Here is a 21,431-nt window from a genome sequence, read left to right as displayed (position 1 = left end):
GTCTTGATCTCTGGGATGTTCTCTGCCCTCCTCCCCCGCCCTGGCTGCCCCTACAAGAACCGAACTGTGTATCTCAATCCTAGAATGCGAGGAATGTGCTGCAGGCTGATAGGCATGAGGCGATCTGCTGAGAGGCAGGGAGGAGCCCTGTTCTCCAGGCCTGACAGTGCAAGAGCTGTGGGCCTGCAGACTGGGCTAGGCTGCCCCTCCCACCCTCCCTGGGCCTCCTGCTGTAGCCAGGATATCAAAGGCTGCATTGTGCATTGAGCAGGCCTCGGTCCCTCGTGTGCCAGGGAGGAGGTGGGAGGAGGGACACCGTTGGGAGGCTGTCCCTTGCAGCACTCTTCTGGCCGGTGTTCTCAAGGGCCTCGGCCAGGGTAGGATGGTATACACATGGGTGGCTGCTTCTGCATCCCCAGGGAGCGGAGTCTGACCCGGGGCCCAGGTGAGTTTCCCAGGGGGCCCTTGGCCTGTGGCTTGGCCAAAGTGGATGGTCCAGTGGAGGCTCAGGGACCTGCTGGGTTGGGGAAACTTTTCTCTCAAAGATGGGGAGATGGTTGTGCTTTCTGGCTGCCTCTCCTTCCTCCCTGGGTATTTGTCATGCTGGCTCTGTAAAAAGGGAGTAAAGCCTGGAAGCATCTATTTTTTTCCTGAAGAAAGAGGCTTTGAGTTTGCTCTGTCAGAAGCTGAGCAGCACTGCTCCTGGCTGCCACTCCCAGGGTGTGACTAAGCCCTTCCTTCCTTTCTTCCCGAGATCCCCCAGGACAGGAAGAAAGTTCAGGCAGTGAGTTCCTCTGTGGCCTATAGGTGGTCATAAACTTGGCCTTAGTCATTCAAGCCTATTTTTGTCAGGGTTGCTGTTACTGGAGAAAAACAGGCAGTTTCCTGCCTCCACCTATTACAGTGTGATTTGTGTGTGAGTGTGTGTGTGAGTGTGGGCATCAAGTTGAGGAAATGGAGGGTTGTTGCTCTAAGAAATTATCAAGTCGTGGGAGAGTGACTTAGGGTGACCAGCCATTATGGTTTGCCTGGGACTGAGGAATTTGCTGGGATATGTCAGTTCCAGGCCAACCAGGCTGGTTGGTTTCCCTGAAGCAACTTTCTTCTTTTTTTCAGAGGAGAATCAAGGTAGGGCACTGTGTTCTCTTGTGTGGCGTTTATCAGGATGAGTGGTGGCTTTGGGAAAATGTGGGGGTTGATTGGTGGGGGGAGGCTTGCTTGGGAGATAGGGGAACCTTGCTTCAAGGAATCATTCCTAACCCTTGTTAGAACTGTGTGTCTTCCTGGGGCTCCACCATGGTTCCTGAGAGAAGGAGCTAAGGAGCATCCCCTAGCTGAGGGCTTTCTACTTTCTGACAGACAACTTTCTTCTATAGTCTTATGACCTGGGCTTGTAGAAGGCACTTGAGGTAATTGAAGTGAACCCAGAACAACCATATTCTGCTTCCTCTGCTTGAAGTCTTCATCTAGGCACCTTGGCACCTACAGCAGGGAGTGTCTCCCAGAAAAAGGCAACCTGTGGACCTAAAACTATAAGCAAACAAACCCCAAACAATGCCCTTGGCACAAAAGGCACAACTTAATCTATGCACAATTTAGCTTCTCCAGATTTCTCAGATGTAAACACTTTTCAGTCCCTCCCACTAAGTCCTATTGTCATTGTGCCCCATGAGAGCAGAAACAGCATGGAGGGAGACATGCAGGACCGCTGGTCTGGAAGTCGGAGATTGGGGTCTAGATCTGACTTCCTCTAGCTCTAGTTAGGCAGGTGTCATCTTGGCTACTCACTTGGTCTTTGAGGCCAAAGTGTCTGGATTTGATCTTGGTTCTTTTACTTGCCTTGACAACTTATTTAATTTTGCTGTGTTTCAGTTTTCCTTATCTGTAGCTTTTATGACATGATAACGCCTTCTTCATAGAGCTGTGGTGGAGATTAAGTCTACATGTGAAATGGTGAAACAGCCTGGTGCACAGTTAGTTGAACACAATAAAATTAACCATTATTAATTGCATTTTGATGACTAGTATATCTCGCTCTCTCTCTGGGCCTCCATTTGGTCATCTATACAATTTTAGGGTTGTAAACTGCTGTGTAGAGGTGTCTCAGAGAGCTCTGCTCATGTTCCCTCATCCTTACCTAGAGCGGCTCTGCTTCTAGTTGACATCCGTCCTTCAGCCAAAGATTTCCTGTAGAACAGTTACACAGCTCAAAACAAACAAACAAACAAACAAAAAACAATATTGAAAAAGGTCAAAATCATAATGACACTATCATTCAACTACTTTATTCTTTCACCTTCTTTTTGCCATTGATTACTGACTGGCACCTCGGATTCACCTTTTCACCAAGAGTCAGCCTGCTATGTATCTCCCTCGAGACTTTTCATGCCATCCCCCCATATTATTCCCTGTATGTGTCAGGGCCTTTCTCTAGTGAGGTTGATGTGGGTGTTGTAGGTCCAAGTCCAGTTGATCTGGATATTCCCATTCCAGATTCCCCTGTTTATCCTAGAGAAAAGGGACAAAGTATGAGACCCATCCTGGAGCAACTTAATTGTTGCGTGACCTTGGACAAGTCCCTCATGTTTTTTGAACCTCAGTTTTCCTGGCTGTAAACTGTATCTAATGGTGGTACTTATCCCACGGAACTTTTGTGAGGATTAAATTGAATAATTCCTCTCATGGACTTAGTACAGGGTCTGGCTTTTGACAACCCTTCGGTAACTACAGGCTGTTTTATCGTTAGTTAATATGGACCATTCTTACATCAGTTTCTGCTAATTCCATCCTGGCCTGGAGAAGTCTGTGCTCATGTTTCCTGGGGTGCTTCTGCCTCATGTCTGTTTAAGTGGGAGCTAACAGCAGACACCAAAACAGTGAGTCCTCAGGGCTAATGGACACAGGAAAGGAGAAGGCTCTTGATAGCACTGAGCACTGGACAGCTGCCAGACTGGTTTGCGTGGAGTGACGCAATAATGAACATTGACTCTGACTACTCCAGACACCTGCATTCTTACGTGTGGACGCTGCCTACAGCATCTGTTCCCTGGGATGGCTTTCAATTGCTCACAGAAGTCCCCTAATCTGGGGGACTGCACATGGTGAGAGGATAGGTTCCGATCCGTTGCTATCATCTCTGACTTCCCCACCCTATCTATGAGTTGTTTCTTGCCATTGTTTAATAAGCTACAGTTGCTCACTTTGGATCACAGAGAAAGCCATGTCAAAGTTTGTTGATTGAAAAGCTTCTAGCACTTCTCCCTTATTTTCAATGCCTGTTTGAAAAAATTTGGCAGATTTATGCACTTAAACAGAAGATGTGGAAGAGATACATTCACCTCTGTTGATCACTGGTGCTTGTAACTTTCCTTTTAACCTTTTTGATAGATGCGAATCATCAGTATAATAACAAGAGATCAAGGGTGAATGCTGACAATAGTAAATGATGCTTCACTTTTGAATTTTAAAAGCCTTGTAAAGCATGTAAAACATATTGATAATAGAGGATATTAGAATAGTTAGCCCACCATCTAGCTGTAACAAATTTTTGCATTATGTCATGTTATCTTCAGAACTTTACCTTTTTCTTTCTCTTACTTTTTGAAGAAATAAAACATCACAAACATACTTAGCAGCCCCTGGATATCTCTTTCCAATCTCATTCCCCTTCTCTCTCCACATAGTTAATAACTTTCATGAATTCAATGGTTATGTGCTTTCACTACATATTCATATATTCATGAGCTCACAATCATTCCAAAGAATTGTTTTATAGACTTTAAAAGTTAAACAAAATGATATCATGATGCAACTTTTTTTTTTTTTGCTAAACATTATAATCTAAGATATATTCATGTGGGTAGATGTAACTGTACTTCTAATATGCTACTCATCCCAACAAGGAGAAAGCGGTTTCATCATAAAAACTGCTGATGGTAAGTTTGTTAAGTCAAAAAAGAAAAAAAAAATGTGGGTACAGGAAAAAAAACATGCAGAGAAATGTTTGCTGTTTAGTCTTCTTTTTAAAGTTGAGCATGATGGTGGGTGGGTAGGAGCACAGAGAGGCTGAGAGAGGAGAAATGAAGTTGAATTCTCATTTTCAGCAAGTTGTTGTGAGATGTTTCCGTGATCAGAGGCCCGAGACTTTAGAATTCTGAGGTCAGGTTAATGTAGTGAGAACGGCAAGGTCCCTACCCATTGATTTGGATGGCCTCTGGCTCTCTTGCTAACTTGCTGTGCGATCTCAGTAAAATCACGACTCCTCTCTGGGCCTTTTGTTTCTCAACAGTAAAATTGGGAGTGGATCTAGGTGATCTTTTAAATCCCCTCCTTCACTCAGTTTCTGCAATTCTTGCCTCTTCCCCATCTTTATCCCTCATATTCAATATGTCAAGGTGCCTTCTCTTTTCTTGTTTTAAATAGCCTCATTCACTCTATGCCCTCACTTCTCATTGCCAGGGCCACAGCCCACATTCTCACACTCACCTCCCTGGATTTTCACAGCACCTCTTCAGCTGGCTCCCTGCCTATTGTGCTTTTCTCTCCTTATCCTTACCATGTTACCCAAGTAGAATTTTCACTTTTGTTATACCATTGCCATGTTCAAGAACATTTCACATCTCTCCATTGCTTACTGTATCCATTCTAAACACCCCTGCCTGCCTTAAAGTGCTCCCCATCTTGACCCTACCGTACTTATCCATTTTAGTCCCACAACTACCCACCTCCCCAGCATGCGCCAGATGGCTTCTACCATCCCATGTGTGTACAAAGCTCATTCCCACGCTATCTTGCTTTCCTCTCACTTATATACATCTGCCAAGAACATAAAAAGCGAGCTGTCAACTGGGGAGTAATATCAGAACAAGAATATTAAAAAAAAAAAGGCTCTTACAACTCAGTAGTGATAAGATAAATAACCCAATAACAATTGCAAAATGTTGGAATGGACACTTCAATATAAAAAATATGTGGATGACTAATAAGCATGTGAAAAAGTGATTAACATAAGTCATTAGCGAAATGCACATTGAAACAATCAGATAAAATGGCCTACCTACTTAGAATGGCCCAAATTAAAAAGACTGATAACATCAATTGTTAGTGAGGATGTGGAGCAACTAGAACTCTCACACACTGTTAGTGGAAATACAAAATATTACAGCCTCTTTGGAAACCAGTTTGGCAGTTTACAAATAAATCTCAATGTTTTTCTGAACTGAGGGTTAGTAACTTTTTCTGATCAATAGTAATAAAAATAAAACTAGCTTATTCAAAAGCAATTTATTGATTAATAATTCAAAGTCTAGATTTTTTTTTTCTCCAAATATTGCTAAATCAAGGTGTTCAGATGATGTTATCAGAAAACTATCTTTCCTAAGCTCTGTTTTTATGGGTTGGACTCAATGTCAGGCAGGCTTTCTCCTTGTGGTGGGCACCACAGCTCCAGGCTGTCATATTCATAGCTTCCAGTGCAGTGAAAAGAAAGGTCTTCGCTAAGTGTGCTGATGAGGGTCCTAGAACTAATTCTCACTGGCTTAACTTTGACCATGTGGCCATGGCACTGCATAACCCATTTGGATTGTGTCTGAATTATGTGCTCACTTTTGGAGCTAGGGAGAGAGTCAGCTCCACATAGACTACATAGACTGGGTTCACATGGGTCACATGATTAATGAAGACGCCAGGGTTTGAGTCCAGGACTGTCTGATTGCCACTTGTTCTTAGCCACTTCTCTACCTGCCTTCAGTGTTAGAAAACAAATGCATGCCGATTACAGAATATTTGAAAACCAGAGAGCTTTCTTTGGCAGCACGTATGCTAAAATCAGAAAGATACAGAGAAGATTAGCACGGCCTCTGTGCAAGGACGACATGCAAATTTGTGAAGTGTTCCAATAGATAATGAATGGATGCTGAGCTGAATATCTAGGTGATGGGATGATCTGTGCAGCAAATCACCATGGCACATGTTTACCTATATAACAAACCTGCACATGTACCCCTGAACTTAAAATAAAACCTGAAGAAAAACTAAAAGAAGGGTGGAGGAGGGACTTTACCATTCAAAAATGTCAATGTCATTGGAGAAAAAAAAGTCATAAAAAATCATATGGAAATGTTCCCAATGAAAGGAGGCTAAAGACATTTGACAACTAAATGTAATACTTGACCCTAGACTGCATTCTATACTGAAGAAGAAAAGATGATAAAAAGGATGTTACTGACATTACCGGGCCAATTGACAAAGCTGGAATTGAAATAGTAGATTAAAGTATTAATATTAAAACAATATTAATCAGCAGCTTGTATTGTTAGCAGATTGTGTTGTTTATCATCTTTAATATACAAAACTTTTATTTTTCAAAAAATTAATATTTCAGTTAAATAATACTTTAATGTGCCTATAAAAAAGACAAATTAGAATATTTGGAAAGTAGATGAAAGTATCAAAAAGATTGTTAAGATGACTCAGCGATAACTACTATAGACCTTCTGGTTTATTTTCTTTCAGTTATAAACGTCACACTTTTTTTCCTAAGGTAATTTATTTTATATGACAGTTTTTTGTTGCCTTGAATCATCTCTGGTTCTTTTTCAAGGCCCAGATCAAGTTTTCAAACTTCTTCACGTTGAAATATAACACCATGTGTAAAAGAATTCTGTAAACAGACAATCCATGTGTAACTGTTAGCTGTTTTTCCTATTATAGAATGCATTCTAATTTTCCAGATTCCTCATTGTTTCTCAGAGAGGTGCCCTTCTGGCTCATGGGTTCTGGGGCCTCTGGTGAATTGGTTTGAGTATTCTCATGCTCTAGAAGACATCAGAAATACCCAAAGTGCTAATTAACAATGCATACCTCAGGACTCTCCTCCTAGATATTTCAAGGTAGGGTAGGTAGAGAGGGGCTCCAGGAATATTTTAAAATTCAACTTTTCATAAAAATGTACCATGAACACATATCTATCATAGAATACCATGCAGCCATAAAAAGAATGAGAGCATGTCTTTTGTGAGCTATAGATGGATCGAAGGCCATTATTCTTAGCAAACTAATGCAGGAACAGAAAACCAAATGCCACGTGTTCTCTCTTATAAGTGGAAGCTAAATGATAAGAATTTATAAACACAAAGAGGAAAACAACAGACACTGGGATCTACTTGAAGGTGGAGGTTGGGAGGAGGGAGAGAAGCAGAAAAGATAACTATTGGGTACTGAGCTTCATACCTGGTCAATGAAATAATCTGTATAACAAACCTCCATGATATAAGTTTACCTAAGAACCAAACCTTCCCATGTACCCCAAAACCTAAAATAAAAGTTAAAAAAGAAAAAGAATGTTGAGGTCAGTAAAGGCTTTAAGAGGATTAAAAAAAATTTGCCATTTATACAGAATTGTGCCTGAAATCATGTGTACAGCGTGGTGACTTTTCACAAGTGAATATACTCATCGATATTGTTTTATACAGTTGTAATTCATTCATTCTCATTGTTGTATTGGATTTATTTATTTATTTAATTTTTGGGGGATGGGACTTGCTATGTTGTCCAGGCTGGGCTTGAACTCCTGGGCTGAAACGATCCTCTAGCCTCAGCCTCCCAAATAGCTGAGATTGTAGGCATGTGCCACCGTGCCTGATTTGCTGGATTAAGGTTTAATTATATATTATATATACATCATTTACTTGTTCATTCTAGTGTAAATTGACATTTGAATTGTGGCCAAGTTTGGGTTCTTATAAATAGTGCTGTTCTGAATATTTTAGTGGTTGTCTTCGGTCTTATGCATATTTTCAGCTTGAACTGACACTGTCAGTTTTCCAAAGATAGAACTTCTGTTTATTCTCACACTTGCAGTATATTCTAGTTGCAGTATATTCTAGGTATTCTAGTTGCTCTATATCCTCACAAACATTTGGCTTTATCTGTCTTTTTCATTTTAGCCAGTCTGTGTAGCTGTGTTCCACTGTGGTTTTACTTTTCATTTCCCTGATGAGGTGAAACAAATTTTCATGTATTTATTAGCTGTTTGAATATTGTCTTTGGTGAAAAGTTTACTGAAGCCTTTTGCCCATTTTTCTGGTGGGCTGGCTACCTATTTCTCAAAGATTTTTGGCATTCCTTATATATTCTATGTTTGAATTATTTGATGACTATACATACGTATGATCAATATTTCTTATACTCTGTCACTTGCTTTTCAGTCTCTTAATTGCATCTTTTGATTAATAGAAGTTTCTAATTTTAATGTATTACTATTTATCCATTATTCCTTTTGAGGGTAGCACTCTTTCCATCCTGTTTAGGAAATCACTGGCAACATCAAGTCATGCAGATATTCTTCTATATTTTCTGTAAGTTTTTTTGCATAGACATCTTTTTAAAAACAATTATCTAAAAAATTGTGATACAGACAGTTCACATATCACATTTTGCAAAACCTTGCAATTTTCTGCTCTAAGCCTCACAAATCCTTAAGAAGCTATGCACCCTTTCCCCAAGCCAGGTCCCCATCCTTGACTTCCCTTCTTCAAGGTGGGCTCACCTCACAAGCCCTCATTGTCAGGCTATTGTATTTTCTCGGAGAACTCTACAGCAGGGATACACTCGCAAATTTGCCAGGGCCGGGTGTAAATGAGTGACGGAATAGGGTGGGGACCATGGTGGTTGGAGAACAAATGTCCTGTAGAACGACAGCAACCACTCAGCCCCAGCTGACTGTTGCCATATGACAATGAGACTCCTGGGCTACAGATCTTCCACGTTTCAAAACAAACCCAAGCATCTGGGTTATGTGGAACATTTCAATTTCTAAATGATGTCAAGTAGTTCAAATTAAAAATTCACTGTGCGGGCCAGAAAAAAATAAAGAAGATGTTTGTGGGTTTGCTGTAGTCTACGGTCAAACTCTGTCCCAGGAAAGCAGGCTGCCACTCCAAGTGTGGTCCTGGGAACGGCAGGAGGAGCATCACCTGTGAAAATATCAGAAATGCAGAACCTCAGCTTTCAAATACTGAAGCAGAATCAGCGTTTTATCAATATCCATAGGTGATTCATAGGTACAATAAAGTTTCAGAAGCACCAATCTAGACATATGGTTCTCAACACTGGCTCAAATTAGAATCATTTGAAGAACTTATTATTAAAAAAAGTTTTTAATATGGCTGTACTATGGAGCACAAAAATCTGAATCTCTAGGGATGAAGCAATATTTTTTATTTTTATTCCTTTATTCTTTTTAATTTTTGTGGGCACATATTAGGTGTATGTATTTATGGAATACATGAGATATTTTGATATAGGTGTATACAATGGGTAATAATCACATCAGGGTAAATCACATCGCCTCAAACATTTATCCTTTCTTTTTGTTACAAACAATCCAATTATACTCTTTTAGTTATTTTTAAATGTACAATAAATTATTGTTAACTATAGTCACCCTATTGCGTTATCAAACACTAGATCTTATTTATTCTATCTAACTGCATTTTTGTACCCACTAACATCCCTACTTTCCCCCAACACACACCCTTCCCTGCCTCTGGTAACCATCATTCTACTCTTTTTCTTCATGAGTCCATTTGTTTTAATTTTTTTTTAGCTGGGATAAAGCAATATTTTTAAAAGGCAACCTAGATGATTCAAATAGGCAGCTGGGGTTCAAAAGTACTAATTTAGGTCAATCCTTCATTTGTAAGTGGGGAAAGTGAAAACTCACAAAGTGGACAGGTGAAGTGTCTTGCCCAAGGTCATTGAACTCATGTGTGGGAAGATTTGATTTGTGCTCATTTTCATTTCTCATTATTCCCAAGCCAGTGCCTTTTTGCTGCAGTTGCTTTTGCTTCCTTGGGGCAGAACTGAAAAATGATCCTGTTCAACTACAGCTCATTGCTGCCAGGTTTCCAGCTAAGCTGCTTAGCTTTCAGCACCAAACAGCTAACAAGATTTACTGGATGAAGAGCTGACAGGCCCCTGCTTCTGCCTATTCCAGCTGAAATCCACTTCATTCTTCATGTACATCACCCAAAACCATGCTAACTGCTCCCACTGTGAAGAAATGGAAGGTCCTCAACTTGGGTGTCAAAATTCCCCTCCATAGACACGGAATGGAGACACAGGCTATTAGCAGCAATATGAGAATTTAGGTTCAACATTAACCAGAAGTGAGTGTGACTGCTCCACCCCTGTTGCATTCTTGAGCTGTATCATTAGAAGCACAGATCCAGTATGCAAAACTTGGTAGGCCTCTTTGGCTCTGATGCACAATTTTGCAAGCAAATTCAATGAGTGACTCACAAATAGTGGTTGAGCCAAGGTTCTCTAACTCTGCTTTTCAGGACCAGGTAATACTTATCACATTCTGACTCCATAGTACAGTTCTTGCACAGTTTTATGGAAAAAAGGACAGAATCCATCAACTAAAATTAACGTGTGAAGGACTTGAGTTTCCTTGTTGTATTTTGGGATGCCACAAAGGAGACCTATGTTCTACACCAATGTTTTTGACATTTCCCTCTGTATCTGCTTCATTATGCTTTATAGGTACACCATCTTCTTTCTTTTCAACTCTCTGCCATCAAAGTTTCCTCCTCCCCAGCCCTAGCCTGTGTCTTGATCTTCTTTCTTCTTTTTACTCCACTTCTACCGTTGTGAAGACAGTAACTTTTCAGAGAGTTGGGAAGAAAGAGAGTCCTGACAGGACCCTATTTAATGGTCAGACAGAAGGACAGTTGGGGACAATTATACATTTCAGGGTCGTTACAACCACACCCCAATTGTCTCCCTAATGATGCCAATGTCTGTCTCCACTCCAGCCCTTCCATTATCTGCCCCTATTGAACCTTAAGCCTTTCTGTAGTCAGATCTGTGATGACTTGTGTAGGCTTAATGTGTATTGAGCACCTTCAGTGTTCTAAGCCACGAGACTTAGTTTGATATGTGAATAGGGATCTGCTTTCTAATAACATGGGCACACCCAGGCTGATGCTGGATTGAGATGGCATGTATGACAGTTCTTTGATAATAGCTTAGATTATTACAAGGCGATGGTGATAACAATTAGAATTCTTCTATGACACTAATCCTGGAAAAAAGTTGTCACTTGACAAAAACTACAGCCTCGCTTATAACTTGCTTCCAACTTCCTTACACTCTTAAGATGACCTTTTATTTCATCTTCTCCAGGTAAAGAAACTCCTTCCAAGGATCCAACTATATTGAGTGAGTGTATAGCCTCATCTGAATACAAGGAAAAATGTTTTCTGCCGCAGAACATGAATCCAGGTATCCAAATCCCAAAGACAAGCCCTATTCTTCCATGCTGAATATTGCAGTAATCTCCTTATCTCTCCCATCTAAAGAGCCCCTCCCTCTTTCCCTCTTGATGAAAATATTTTGACTATGCTATTTGCTTGCTTACAAATCTTCTGTTGCACTCCATTGCCTACAAAATTAATTTTAACTTTCTCAAGCTGTCACTCAAAGCTCTTCACAATCTGGCACTTATTAGGAGCTCCATACTTACTTGCTTTGTTAAAGAAAGTATATCATAACTTAAGATTTGAAGGTGTTGAGAGATAGGGATAATTAAAAATATTTATATTCAACATGGTACCTCAAAGAGTTGTTCATACATTGTTGCTGCTCAGAAAATGTTTGATGAATAAATACATGCGCAGCACGCGGTGGCTCTTGCCTGTAATCCCAGCACTTTGGTAGGCTGAGATGGGAGAATCACTTGAACCCAGGAGATGGGGCCTAGCCTGGGCAACAGAGTGAGGCCTCATCTCTAAAGAAAAAAAAATCAGAAAATTAGCCAGACATAGTGGCATATGCTTGCAGTCCCAGCTACTTGAAAGGCTGAGATGGGAGGACTGCCTGAGCCTGGGAGGTCGAGGCTGCAGTAAGCTGTAATTGCACCATTGTACTCCAGCCTGGGTAACAGAGTGAGACTCTTCCTCAAAATAAATAAATAAATGAATACATGAATGGCTGAATGAATATGTGGAGGCCACTTTTACATTCTGTATGATACCCAACATAGTACTTTATATGTAGTAGGTTCTGAGTGAATATTTGTTAAATAAGTGAATAACTAAATGAATATGTGAAGTGAGATTGGCTTGAGCAGAAGGGCATCTGTATGAATCTTTCAGAAGCAGTAAAAGTTTTGAAATTAATGTGAAAAAAATCTTATTCTTAATACACATCTCTCACAAAATCCCCTTTAAAAGACATTGATGAAGCCCGCAAAGAGAAAATTGTCACCAGAAGAAAGGTGCGTCTCAGCTGAACTCTGTACCAGAAACTCTGAGGACAAACCTGTAGAAGACTTAATTTCTGTTGTACAGTAGATGGGACCATTTTAGAGGGCAATTCACATGCCAAATGATCCTCACATGTTTTTCTCATTTTTGCTTGCCCATTGCTAGGTGGAAGCGCCCAAATCTCCATTTAGCTGATGGGAAACAGAGTGTCAGAGAGGGAAATAACTTCACCACGGCACAGTTAACACATGATGAGGAAGGGCCTTGTTCAAAACCATGACGCTCCTTCACCCTCCAAAAATGTAGCTCCCCCTATAACACAAAATATAGGCTTGTGAAAAAGATTATAAATATTTAAAGGATCTAGACCATGTAAATAGATATTATATACATGTCATATCAGGTTCTTTCTTTTCCCAAATTCAGACAAGATCGGGCGTGTTCAGGGTGGTATAGCCATAGGCCCGATTTCAAATTCTGTCAAACTTCTTGGTTGACAATGAGAAAAACTTTGCCCCTTGTTTCTTGATATTGTGTCAACCTGCTTATCTGTCTGTCAGCTTGGACCACCCCCGAAAAAACCTGAATTACCATCTGTTGTTTCACGAACTCTGTAAAGTCAGCATTTTGCCTTATCAATGCATGAAGGCCAGTGAACAAAGGGTATCTGTAGGTGAAACTGAACTGACCTCGGGCTGAACTTGTCCATCTTTCAGCATTTTCCACCCTGATGCTGTTTCCAGGAAGGTCACGGAGTAAGAAGGGGAGATGGCTGTAGCTGCCAACCTCTCCTTAATGCAGTGCAGTTGCAGACAGAATCAGTCAGACATATTATCACAATTACAGAACTGACTTTGAGAAGGATTAATCTGTGGCACAATCCACTTCATGAAAACAATATTGAGCTTGACTTCCTCCCTGCTCTAGTGATGCAGAGGGCACTGTAGGATCCCACTGTGGGCCCAGACGCTCTGCCCTAAGTATCAGTTCTCACGGTTGAGATCTCAAGAGCCATCTGCTTATTTAAGTCCATGTCCTTTGAGTTCCATATACATGGATTCATGTGCATGGCAAGGAGATTCCCACAAAAGGCCCTGACTGTCAGTCAGCAGGGGCTACTCTAAGAGATTTGAATGGGTATTTTGGATCAGATGTTGGAAGGATGGATGAGATGGGTTTAGTAGAAAGGAATCATAGAATCAGTTATTGCCAAGGTTAATAGTCGTGATCATCTAAGGGCAGCCAGCCATGAGCAGTACTTGCTGGTGATGGGGAGGTGAGGAGGGCAGCAGCTAATGCTTATTGTGTTTATTGAATATTTAATATGTACCAGGCACTGAGTAAAAAGATTTATATGCACGATGTTACTTAGGAAGAATTTTTTTTTTTCCCTTGAGACAGGGTCTTGTTCCATTGCCCAGGCTAGAGTGCAGTGGTGTGATGTTGACTCACTGTGACCTCAGCCTCCTGTGCTCAGGCCATCCTCCTATCTCAGCCTCTGAGTAACTGGGCTACAGGCATGCACCACCATGCCCAGGCCACCATGTCTGGCTAATTTTTTTTTTTCTTTTTTGTCAGAAGACAGGGTTTTGACATGTTGCCCAGGCTGGTCTTGAATTCCTGAGCTTAAGCTTTCCTCCTCTCTTGACCTCTCAAACTGCTGGGACTACAGGCATGAGTCACTGCGCCCAGTCTAGCAAACATCTTAAAACCCCTGTGGGGTAGGTACCATAAAAGCCATTTTGCTAAAGGGAAAAGCCATGCATAGAGAGGCAATAGTTCAAGGTGGCACAGTTATTGAAGGGCAGAGCCAAGTCTTGAGCTGCAGCCTGCGTGACCCCTCCCTGGGCTTCATCTTTGCGCTGTACCTCCTCCTAAAGTTCAGCATGCCATGGGGCTACCAGATGGAGGCCTGGATGGATGAGGGGGTGCTGAAGAAAAAGGGGTTGCATGAGATTGGAGGACAAGCCTAGGAGGAACTGAGTGGAACAAACACCCACGTGAAGTTTACACCAAAGTCAGGTCATTGGGAATGTCGTAGAAGAGCTCATTTGCAGCCACAGCATTTTCACGACTTCTAGGTTAAAGACAGGCCTTTTAAAGGTAGAAGTCCACAGCTGCCTTGTGGACTCAGGCCAGCATGATAGGGGTCATCTCTAATGTACTCAGGAATTTGAAATGGTCCTGGCAAGTTGAAGCTGGAAGTGAGACCTCTGTGATGATCAATTCCAATGCCTTCTCGGTGTATTGTGTTGAACAATCATTAACAGGATTGCTACTTACTGTCTAAAGAAGACACATTGCAAAGTGCAATTATACGATGAACCTCCTCAGTGTGGCTTTTCTCGACAACACTATCCAAAGGACTTCAAGCACTCCATCTCTCTGTCTCTTGACCCCATTACTTTTTTTTCATAGCACTCTTCTCCATCTGAAACTATTGTGTTTGTGGAATTTCTTGCGTAGTTACTCACTTACCAAGAAGAATACAAGTTCCATCAGAACAGGGACTGCCTGTTTTGTTCTCTGCTGAGGAGCCTGTAAAACAGCTTCTGGCTCATAGAAAGCTCTCAATGAGTATCTGTTAAATGAATTTGCATTTTGGAGAAATTAAAGGTAGACTTTAATACATTAACTAATTACCCTGACAAACATTAATAATTGCAGTATCAGAAAAAACAAGTTAGAGAAAATGCATTTATGTGTAATGTGTTTATGTTTATGTGTATGTATTTATGTGTAATGCACAAAGTATATGTCTATTACATAAGTTAATTTGACATATAAGTACATTTCCTTAAATATGGATAAAGTCCTATTGATTCTAAACTTTCACAAGTTATTCACAGGGAGTGATGTGTGTCCTAGCTGGTCCTGTGTCAGCACCATTACATCAGTGCCAGGCAGTGTAGGAATAAACCCTGTACAAAGCAGAAATAACCAACGTGAGTGCATCAACTCCTGCGATTCCAGAGCCCTCCTGGGTTCAGTATGTGTTTTTCCTCTAGGGAGGACCATTTAAAGGGGTGTCCGAGGAGTGTTAAGACCACTCTAATCTGTAACTAATGAGGACACCAGTTGAGGGTTCAGGTATACATGTAGGGGAAACACTGTGGATTTATCTAACTCTTTCTTCCTTTTTATTCTATTTCCAGCCTGATCCTTCTCTCTCTGTTCTCTTTAAGACCTGACACTCTCCTTCTGTGTAAAGAGCCGCTCCAGGAGGTGTGTAAACGGACCCCTGCAGGAAGCTGCTCGGAGGCGGCTCTGGGCGCTGGAGAATGAGGACCAGGAGGTGCGCATGCTGTTTAAGGTGAGCATGAAGGAAACAGGTGAATGCTGAGCGCTGACTGTGTCAGTCTGCTACAGGATCCCCAGCACCTAAGACAGCATCTGGAACAAAGTAGGCCCTCGGAAAAAACATCTAATAGGTAGACTGAATGAATGAAAGATTCCATGGACATTCTCCGCACAGGAGTGGAGGGGAATGGGCAGGAGCTCTGAATGGGGTAACTTGAAGTTGGTGAGTCAGAGAAAATTTGGTTTCAAATCTTCTGTTAGTTGTGTGATCTTTGACAAGTTACGTAACCTATATAGAATGGTAATTGTTATAATACCTACCTCATTAAGCATACTTTTTTTTCTAATGTGGTAATTTCAAATTCTTTTTTTTACTGTGATACAATATACATAACATAAAATTTTCCATTTTAATCATTTTTTAAGTATATAATTCACTGTGGCCCTAAGTACATTCACAACCTATCCACCTCCAGAACTTTTTCATCATCTCAAACTGAAACTCCACATCTATTAAACAATAACTCCCACTATCCCCATGTCTCAGCTCCTGGTAACCACTAAGTATATATTTTTAAAGTACCGAGATTGCCAGGTAAAAAGCAACACCTTATAAATACTTGGGTGAGAGGAGAAAAAACAATAAAGTAAATAAACCAGTTTCTCATCTTTCATAGTAGGTAGGTAATATCTTCATTTGTTAAAACCAAGAAAGAAGGGTATGATCAAATTATTTACAGTTTAGGAAGTACTAAGGAGGAGAACTAAAGTCAGAAATGGAAAAAAATTGTTTCGACTAGAGGTAGGGAAAGGATATTACTTTACATAATAAACTAATATGTTCTAGTTACTTTTTACAGTTTCTGCAGGAATCTGGTACAAACTGAAAGAGAAAAGTGGTCTAAATGTCATGCAGTAGAAAAAGATAGTGTTTGGTTTTTCAGGGGCAAAACATGAGATGGTATCAGTAGAGAGCCTGGCATTGTGTTTGGTGATATATGTTCCATAAATAGTAGTTACGTTTTTTTGAATTTCATTTTTTTTTTTTTTTAATACCTGGATTTCAGGAACTGGGAGACATTGGCTGCTACTGGTACTGTAGATTTTCCTTTATTTTGAGTCTCATTGGGTATGGCAGGAGCAGGGTTGATTGAGAGGGCTGGTCTGCTGGGCTGAAGCTTGAGTCAGACAAACTTGTGGGCTAAAGTTGAGATCTGAAGTCAGCTGGATCTGAAATCTAATCAAGGCTCTCCACAACGTACTCCCTGAAGGTGACCTTGGACAATTTACTTAACCTCTCTGTGTCTTGGCCCCCTTGAATATACAACAGGGATAATGCCAGTTTTCATCAGATCTAAGATGCCACTGATTAAAAAATGCACTGTTATTTTATGTACCTCCAAGAAAGAAAACAAATGCTTCCAATTATGGTTGATGACACACTTCCTTATCTTTTAGTTCAGAAGTGATTAAATGTGATCAAAGCACATTTTGGAATGGACTAAATACTGTCATTGTGTTCTTTTCATAGGACTTTTGTGGGAGTTAAATGACATATTGCTCATAAAGCTCTGGGTGAAGTGCCAGAGATGTAGTAAATTCTCTATAAGTTGATTTTTTACCTAGGACCCCTTCCCTAATGATGGATCTGGGGCCTCCTGGGGCTTGGTATGGCAGAAGGAACCCCAGAGTTCTGATTTTACTGAACTGGGGCTTTTCTTCTGGATTCTTCTATCTTCTACTGCCTCTAAGTTTCCCTCATCATAGGGCTCCTGGAGTTGGCACTGATGACAGCACCTGGCCTGGTGGAGGGATGTTCTGACGATTACTTGTTATAGTCAACTCCAGAGGCTTGAACAAACAACAGATGTAAGGGAAAACTAAGTCTGGGCAGTGATTCAGACTTGCTTGTTTTTTTAGGTATTAAAAAAAAATCCATGCTGGGTGCGGTGGCTCATGCCTGTAATCCCAACACTATGGGAGGCCAAGGTGGGTGGATCATGAGGGTAGGAGATCGAGACCATCCTGGCCAACATGGTGAAACCCTATCTCTACTAAAATACAAAAAATTAGCCGGGTGTGGTGGCGGGTGCCTGTAGTCCCAGAGGCTGAGGCAGGGGAATTGCTTGAACCTGGGGGGCGGAGGTTGCAGTGAGACAAGATTGTTCCACTGTACTTCACTCCAGCCTGGCAACAGAGCGAGATTCTAAGAAACAACCAAGCAAACAAACAAAGAAACAAAGAAACAAACAAAAACAAACCCAAGAGGCTTATAGTTCTCTCGCTCTCCTTATAAGCATGTAAGTTGGAATGCCTTCCTGGGGGACAGTTGGGTGACTGCATTTTAGGATTGAAAATGTGCATATCCTTGCATTTCCAATTGCACTTCTTAGAATTACTTGTGTTAAAACAATTAAGAATGTGCACAAAGATTTAGCTATAAAGATGTTTATCACAGTATCATTTAGGATTTTAAAGAATGTGAAACAATCCAAACGTGAAACCAAAAGGAAATGATAATAATGCATTATCTTAGTGCAACAATGGCATCTGTAACCATTAAGAATGGTGTAAACTATGTGATGACATGGAAGATGCTCTGCAAAATATTGCTTAGCAGCAAAAGAAGATTGCGAAATAATTTATGCAATGTGATTCTATGTATGTGAAATAGTTGTATGGAAACTTGTGTAGGAAAAAAGATTCAAAGTTATTACATGAAGGTGCTAGCATTGATGATCTTTAGGGGTGAGGGCTGGGATGATTATTTTTGTGTGTTTTGGTTTTTCTGTTTTCAGCTTTATATTAATAAAAATAATAATCAGTCATAGACTCACAATCAAATTTGCTTTCAAGATGCCTTCTATGAATCATCGTCCTTTATCCTCCTACATACACTTTTTTTTTTTTTTTAACACAAAAAGTAGCATTCTCTGCACATAGTTTTATTTCCTGGCTTCTTTTTGCTGCTGCTGTTGTATAGCAGTATTATATCTGGAGCCTATATCAGTACACAAAGAGCTTCTTTCTTCTTTTCTGTGGCTGCTTAATACAATATTTCACTTTGTGGATAAATTGTACACCATTTTAGCCAATCTCTTATTGATGAATATTGAAGTTGTTTCCATTTTTTGGTGATGTAAAAATCAACGCCATAATCAAGAAGTTCATACAGAGTATTTGGTCTATATATGAGCTTGCTAATGGGACACTTCTGTCATCCCAGGCTGACTCGCTGTTTTCTTTACGTAGGACCTCTCAGCAAGGTTGGTCAGTATCCAGTCTCAGAGGTCCCAGTTTCTCATCACCTTCAAGACCATGGAGGAAATCTGGAAGTTCTCCACCTACCTTAATTTAGGTATGATTCAAAGGTGGAGGATGACCTCCCCCATAGTTTAGCCAACTTGTAGGGCTTGACATTAAGGAATTGGTGTGGCTCTGGTAATTAAGAGAAATAGAGACTTAAAAAAGATGATTAACTTTTGAAATATCACAAAATGCCTCAAACTAAATCTAAAGCAAATATTAACTATTATTCTAAAATGCCATATGAAGAAGTTTGCTTTTTTTGTGTCCAGGGAGATCCTTTTTTATTAGTTAATCAGTCAACTGGAAAACAGTTATTGGTCATCTACTAAGTTCAAAGTACTGAAATAGATGTGAACCTGGTGCTAGTGTGTGTGTTTTAAAATATAGGGAATTAATCTTGAGTAAGATCTAAGTAGCTGCTCAACATAGTAAGTAGCAAATTTCCAGATGTGTTATCGCATGTATTTGGAAAAGAGTTAAAGAAAGAAATAGGGAAATTATCTGCTTATAGCATCCTAAGGCTGCAGGGTTTTCTAGAAGGTAAAGAAGGACATTGGGATGCAGCATCAGTTCCACTGTGGTGGGAAATGGTTCACCTGCCTTCTCCAGAGAGAACAACTTATAATGGGGAAGTTAAAGAGAAGCCAAACAAAACAAGAGGCCGCCTAATTTGATGGATGTTTTATATCTCTCAGAAAATGCTGGGTTCCATGCCGGCATACACAGGGACAGATTTTGTGCAGGGGTGGAGGGTCAAGACCACTCATGACTGGAAGACGTAGGGTATAACTTCTCCTCTTATGGTCTGGAGATGTGCTCTCCACACTACACAACTCTTTCCTGACAATCAGACATCCTCACTATTCAAACTGTGCTCCATAGACTGGCTGCATTGGCAGCACATGGGATCTGTCAAAAAAAAAAAAAAAAAAGGAGAAGCTCAACCCTATCTCAGACTTTCACTAAGCATCTGTAGTTTAATAAGATCACCATGTGATTTGTGTGCACATTAAAGTTCAAAAGTGCAATTATAGAAGATACATAAGGCCTAGATCAGCACAATGGATAGTCAGGATGGAAACAGACAGGCTTTTGCATCTTAGGAAAAAGAAGAAGCCTCAAGAGAAGCAACATGAGTAGTCACGTTTGTGGCCATGTTTAAAATACTATGTATAATTACTAGAGTTTTCTAATATACATAGTTTTTAGTCTGTGTTTACCAGAGAGATCTTCTGGGCATTGGAGGAGGGGCAGGGTCAGAGCTGGTGGGTGGAAGCAAATTCGGACTCCTGAAATTCACTGAGGGGGAACCATGTAGCACCTCCTCAGCCACTGCATCATCAGGGGCACAGTAGTTTGAACCTCAGGTCTGGAGAACTTTAAGGGGGCACTAGGAAGCCCCATAGTCAACACTGTAAACTTGGAGACCTCTATGATATATTAGAAAAAGGCAGTTGGTTTTGGTCATCTCATTATGCATTTATGGAAACCCACAATATGTCGAAATGGTAAATAACATTTAGAAATGACTTGTATTTCCCAATAGATGTTTAGAAGATTCAACTCATTCTAGAAAATGTCTAGTTTTCCCTCTTATGCTGTTTTAATTCCGGTTAAATGGCAGGTTGGGGCTTGTGGTCTGGGAATCAAGCTCAGGAGGGAATTTTCTCACTCTCTTCTGTGCTCAGCTATGTCAGAAATCATTTTGTTCAGAAATCCTGTTGGCTGACTTCTTAGGCTACGTATCCGTGTGTCTGGAACATCTCCTCTTTGACCACAAGTACTGGCTCAACTGCATATTGGTGGAGGATACGGAGATCCAAGTGTCTGTAGATGATAAACACCTGGAAACAATATACCTGGGACTCCTGATACAGGAAGGTAAGTGCAGCATAAGGGTAGGGATGGGATCTTATTCAGATATTTGCTACCAGTGGCTCTGAAATAAGCAGGATACGAAGGGAGGGAAAAATCATTGAAACATGGAATATTCATAAATGAACCCAACAATAGTACTTCGAACATTCCTCTCAGTTAAACACTGACATTACATGAACAGCTGTGCTGGTTGGTCTCACTGATTGATATTAGAGCTGCTTGGAGAGTTTTACTAAGATACCCATGTCAGGGCTCCACTTAGGCCCATTAAATCTCTAAAGGTTGGGGCCCAGGCATTGGCATATTTTGGAAAGTTTTCCGCATAAATCTAATGTCTATCCAAAATCGAGAAACACTTTTCCAAACATGTGATAAAATTTGATTGTAAAATAAAGTTGCAAATGTTGCAAAACTTGAAGTTTTTTATGAGATTGAGGAAGGTGATGTTGAGGAACCTCTTGGAGCACCTCTTGATCTGTTTATAGGTGAGAGTCCCATCAAGGTTATCATCTACCAGTTAACAACTATGAGGTGGATTAGCCTGATGACATCACAGACACATGGAAAGAGCCAGATTTGTATATGATATTTTTGCAAAAAGGATTCTTCTTATGATTGCATTACACAAATATTGCATGAAGGAAAAAATTTAATATCATACTATTATAAAAC

At 40.5% G+C, this 21,431-nt stretch overlaps 1 protein-coding gene across 1 annotated transcript in view; it reads left to right on the top strand.

The window, feature by feature from the left end:
• Positions 1-241: 241 nt before the first annotated feature.
• SH3TC2 (SH3 domain and tetratricopeptide repeats 2) overlaps positions 242-21,431 on the top strand; it is a 60,197-nt gene continuing 39,007 nt past the window's right edge. The window contains exons 1-5 of the mRNA XM_011931521.1: positions 242-445; positions 11,191-11,289; positions 15,458-15,585; positions 18,825-18,930; positions 20,619-20,762. Coding sequence (XP_011786911.1) covers positions 394-445; positions 11,191-11,289; positions 15,458-15,585; positions 18,825-18,930; positions 20,619-20,762 — 529 coding nt within the window. The 5' untranslated portion in view covers positions 242-393. The remainder of the gene's footprint in view (positions 446-11,190; positions 11,290-15,457; positions 15,586-18,824; positions 18,931-20,618; positions 20,763-21,431) is intronic.

This window comes from Colobus angolensis, unplaced genomic scaffold (assembly GCF_000951035.1).
Source record: "Colobus angolensis palliatus isolate OR3802 unplaced genomic scaffold, Cang.pa_1.0 Scaffold90, whole genome shotgun sequence".
NCBI classification, from domain to species: Eukaryota; Metazoa; Chordata; class Mammalia; order Primates; family Cercopithecidae; genus Colobus; species Colobus angolensis.
Note: the sequence above shows the minus strand (reverse complement) of the source record. Positions and strands in the feature narration are given on the sequence as shown.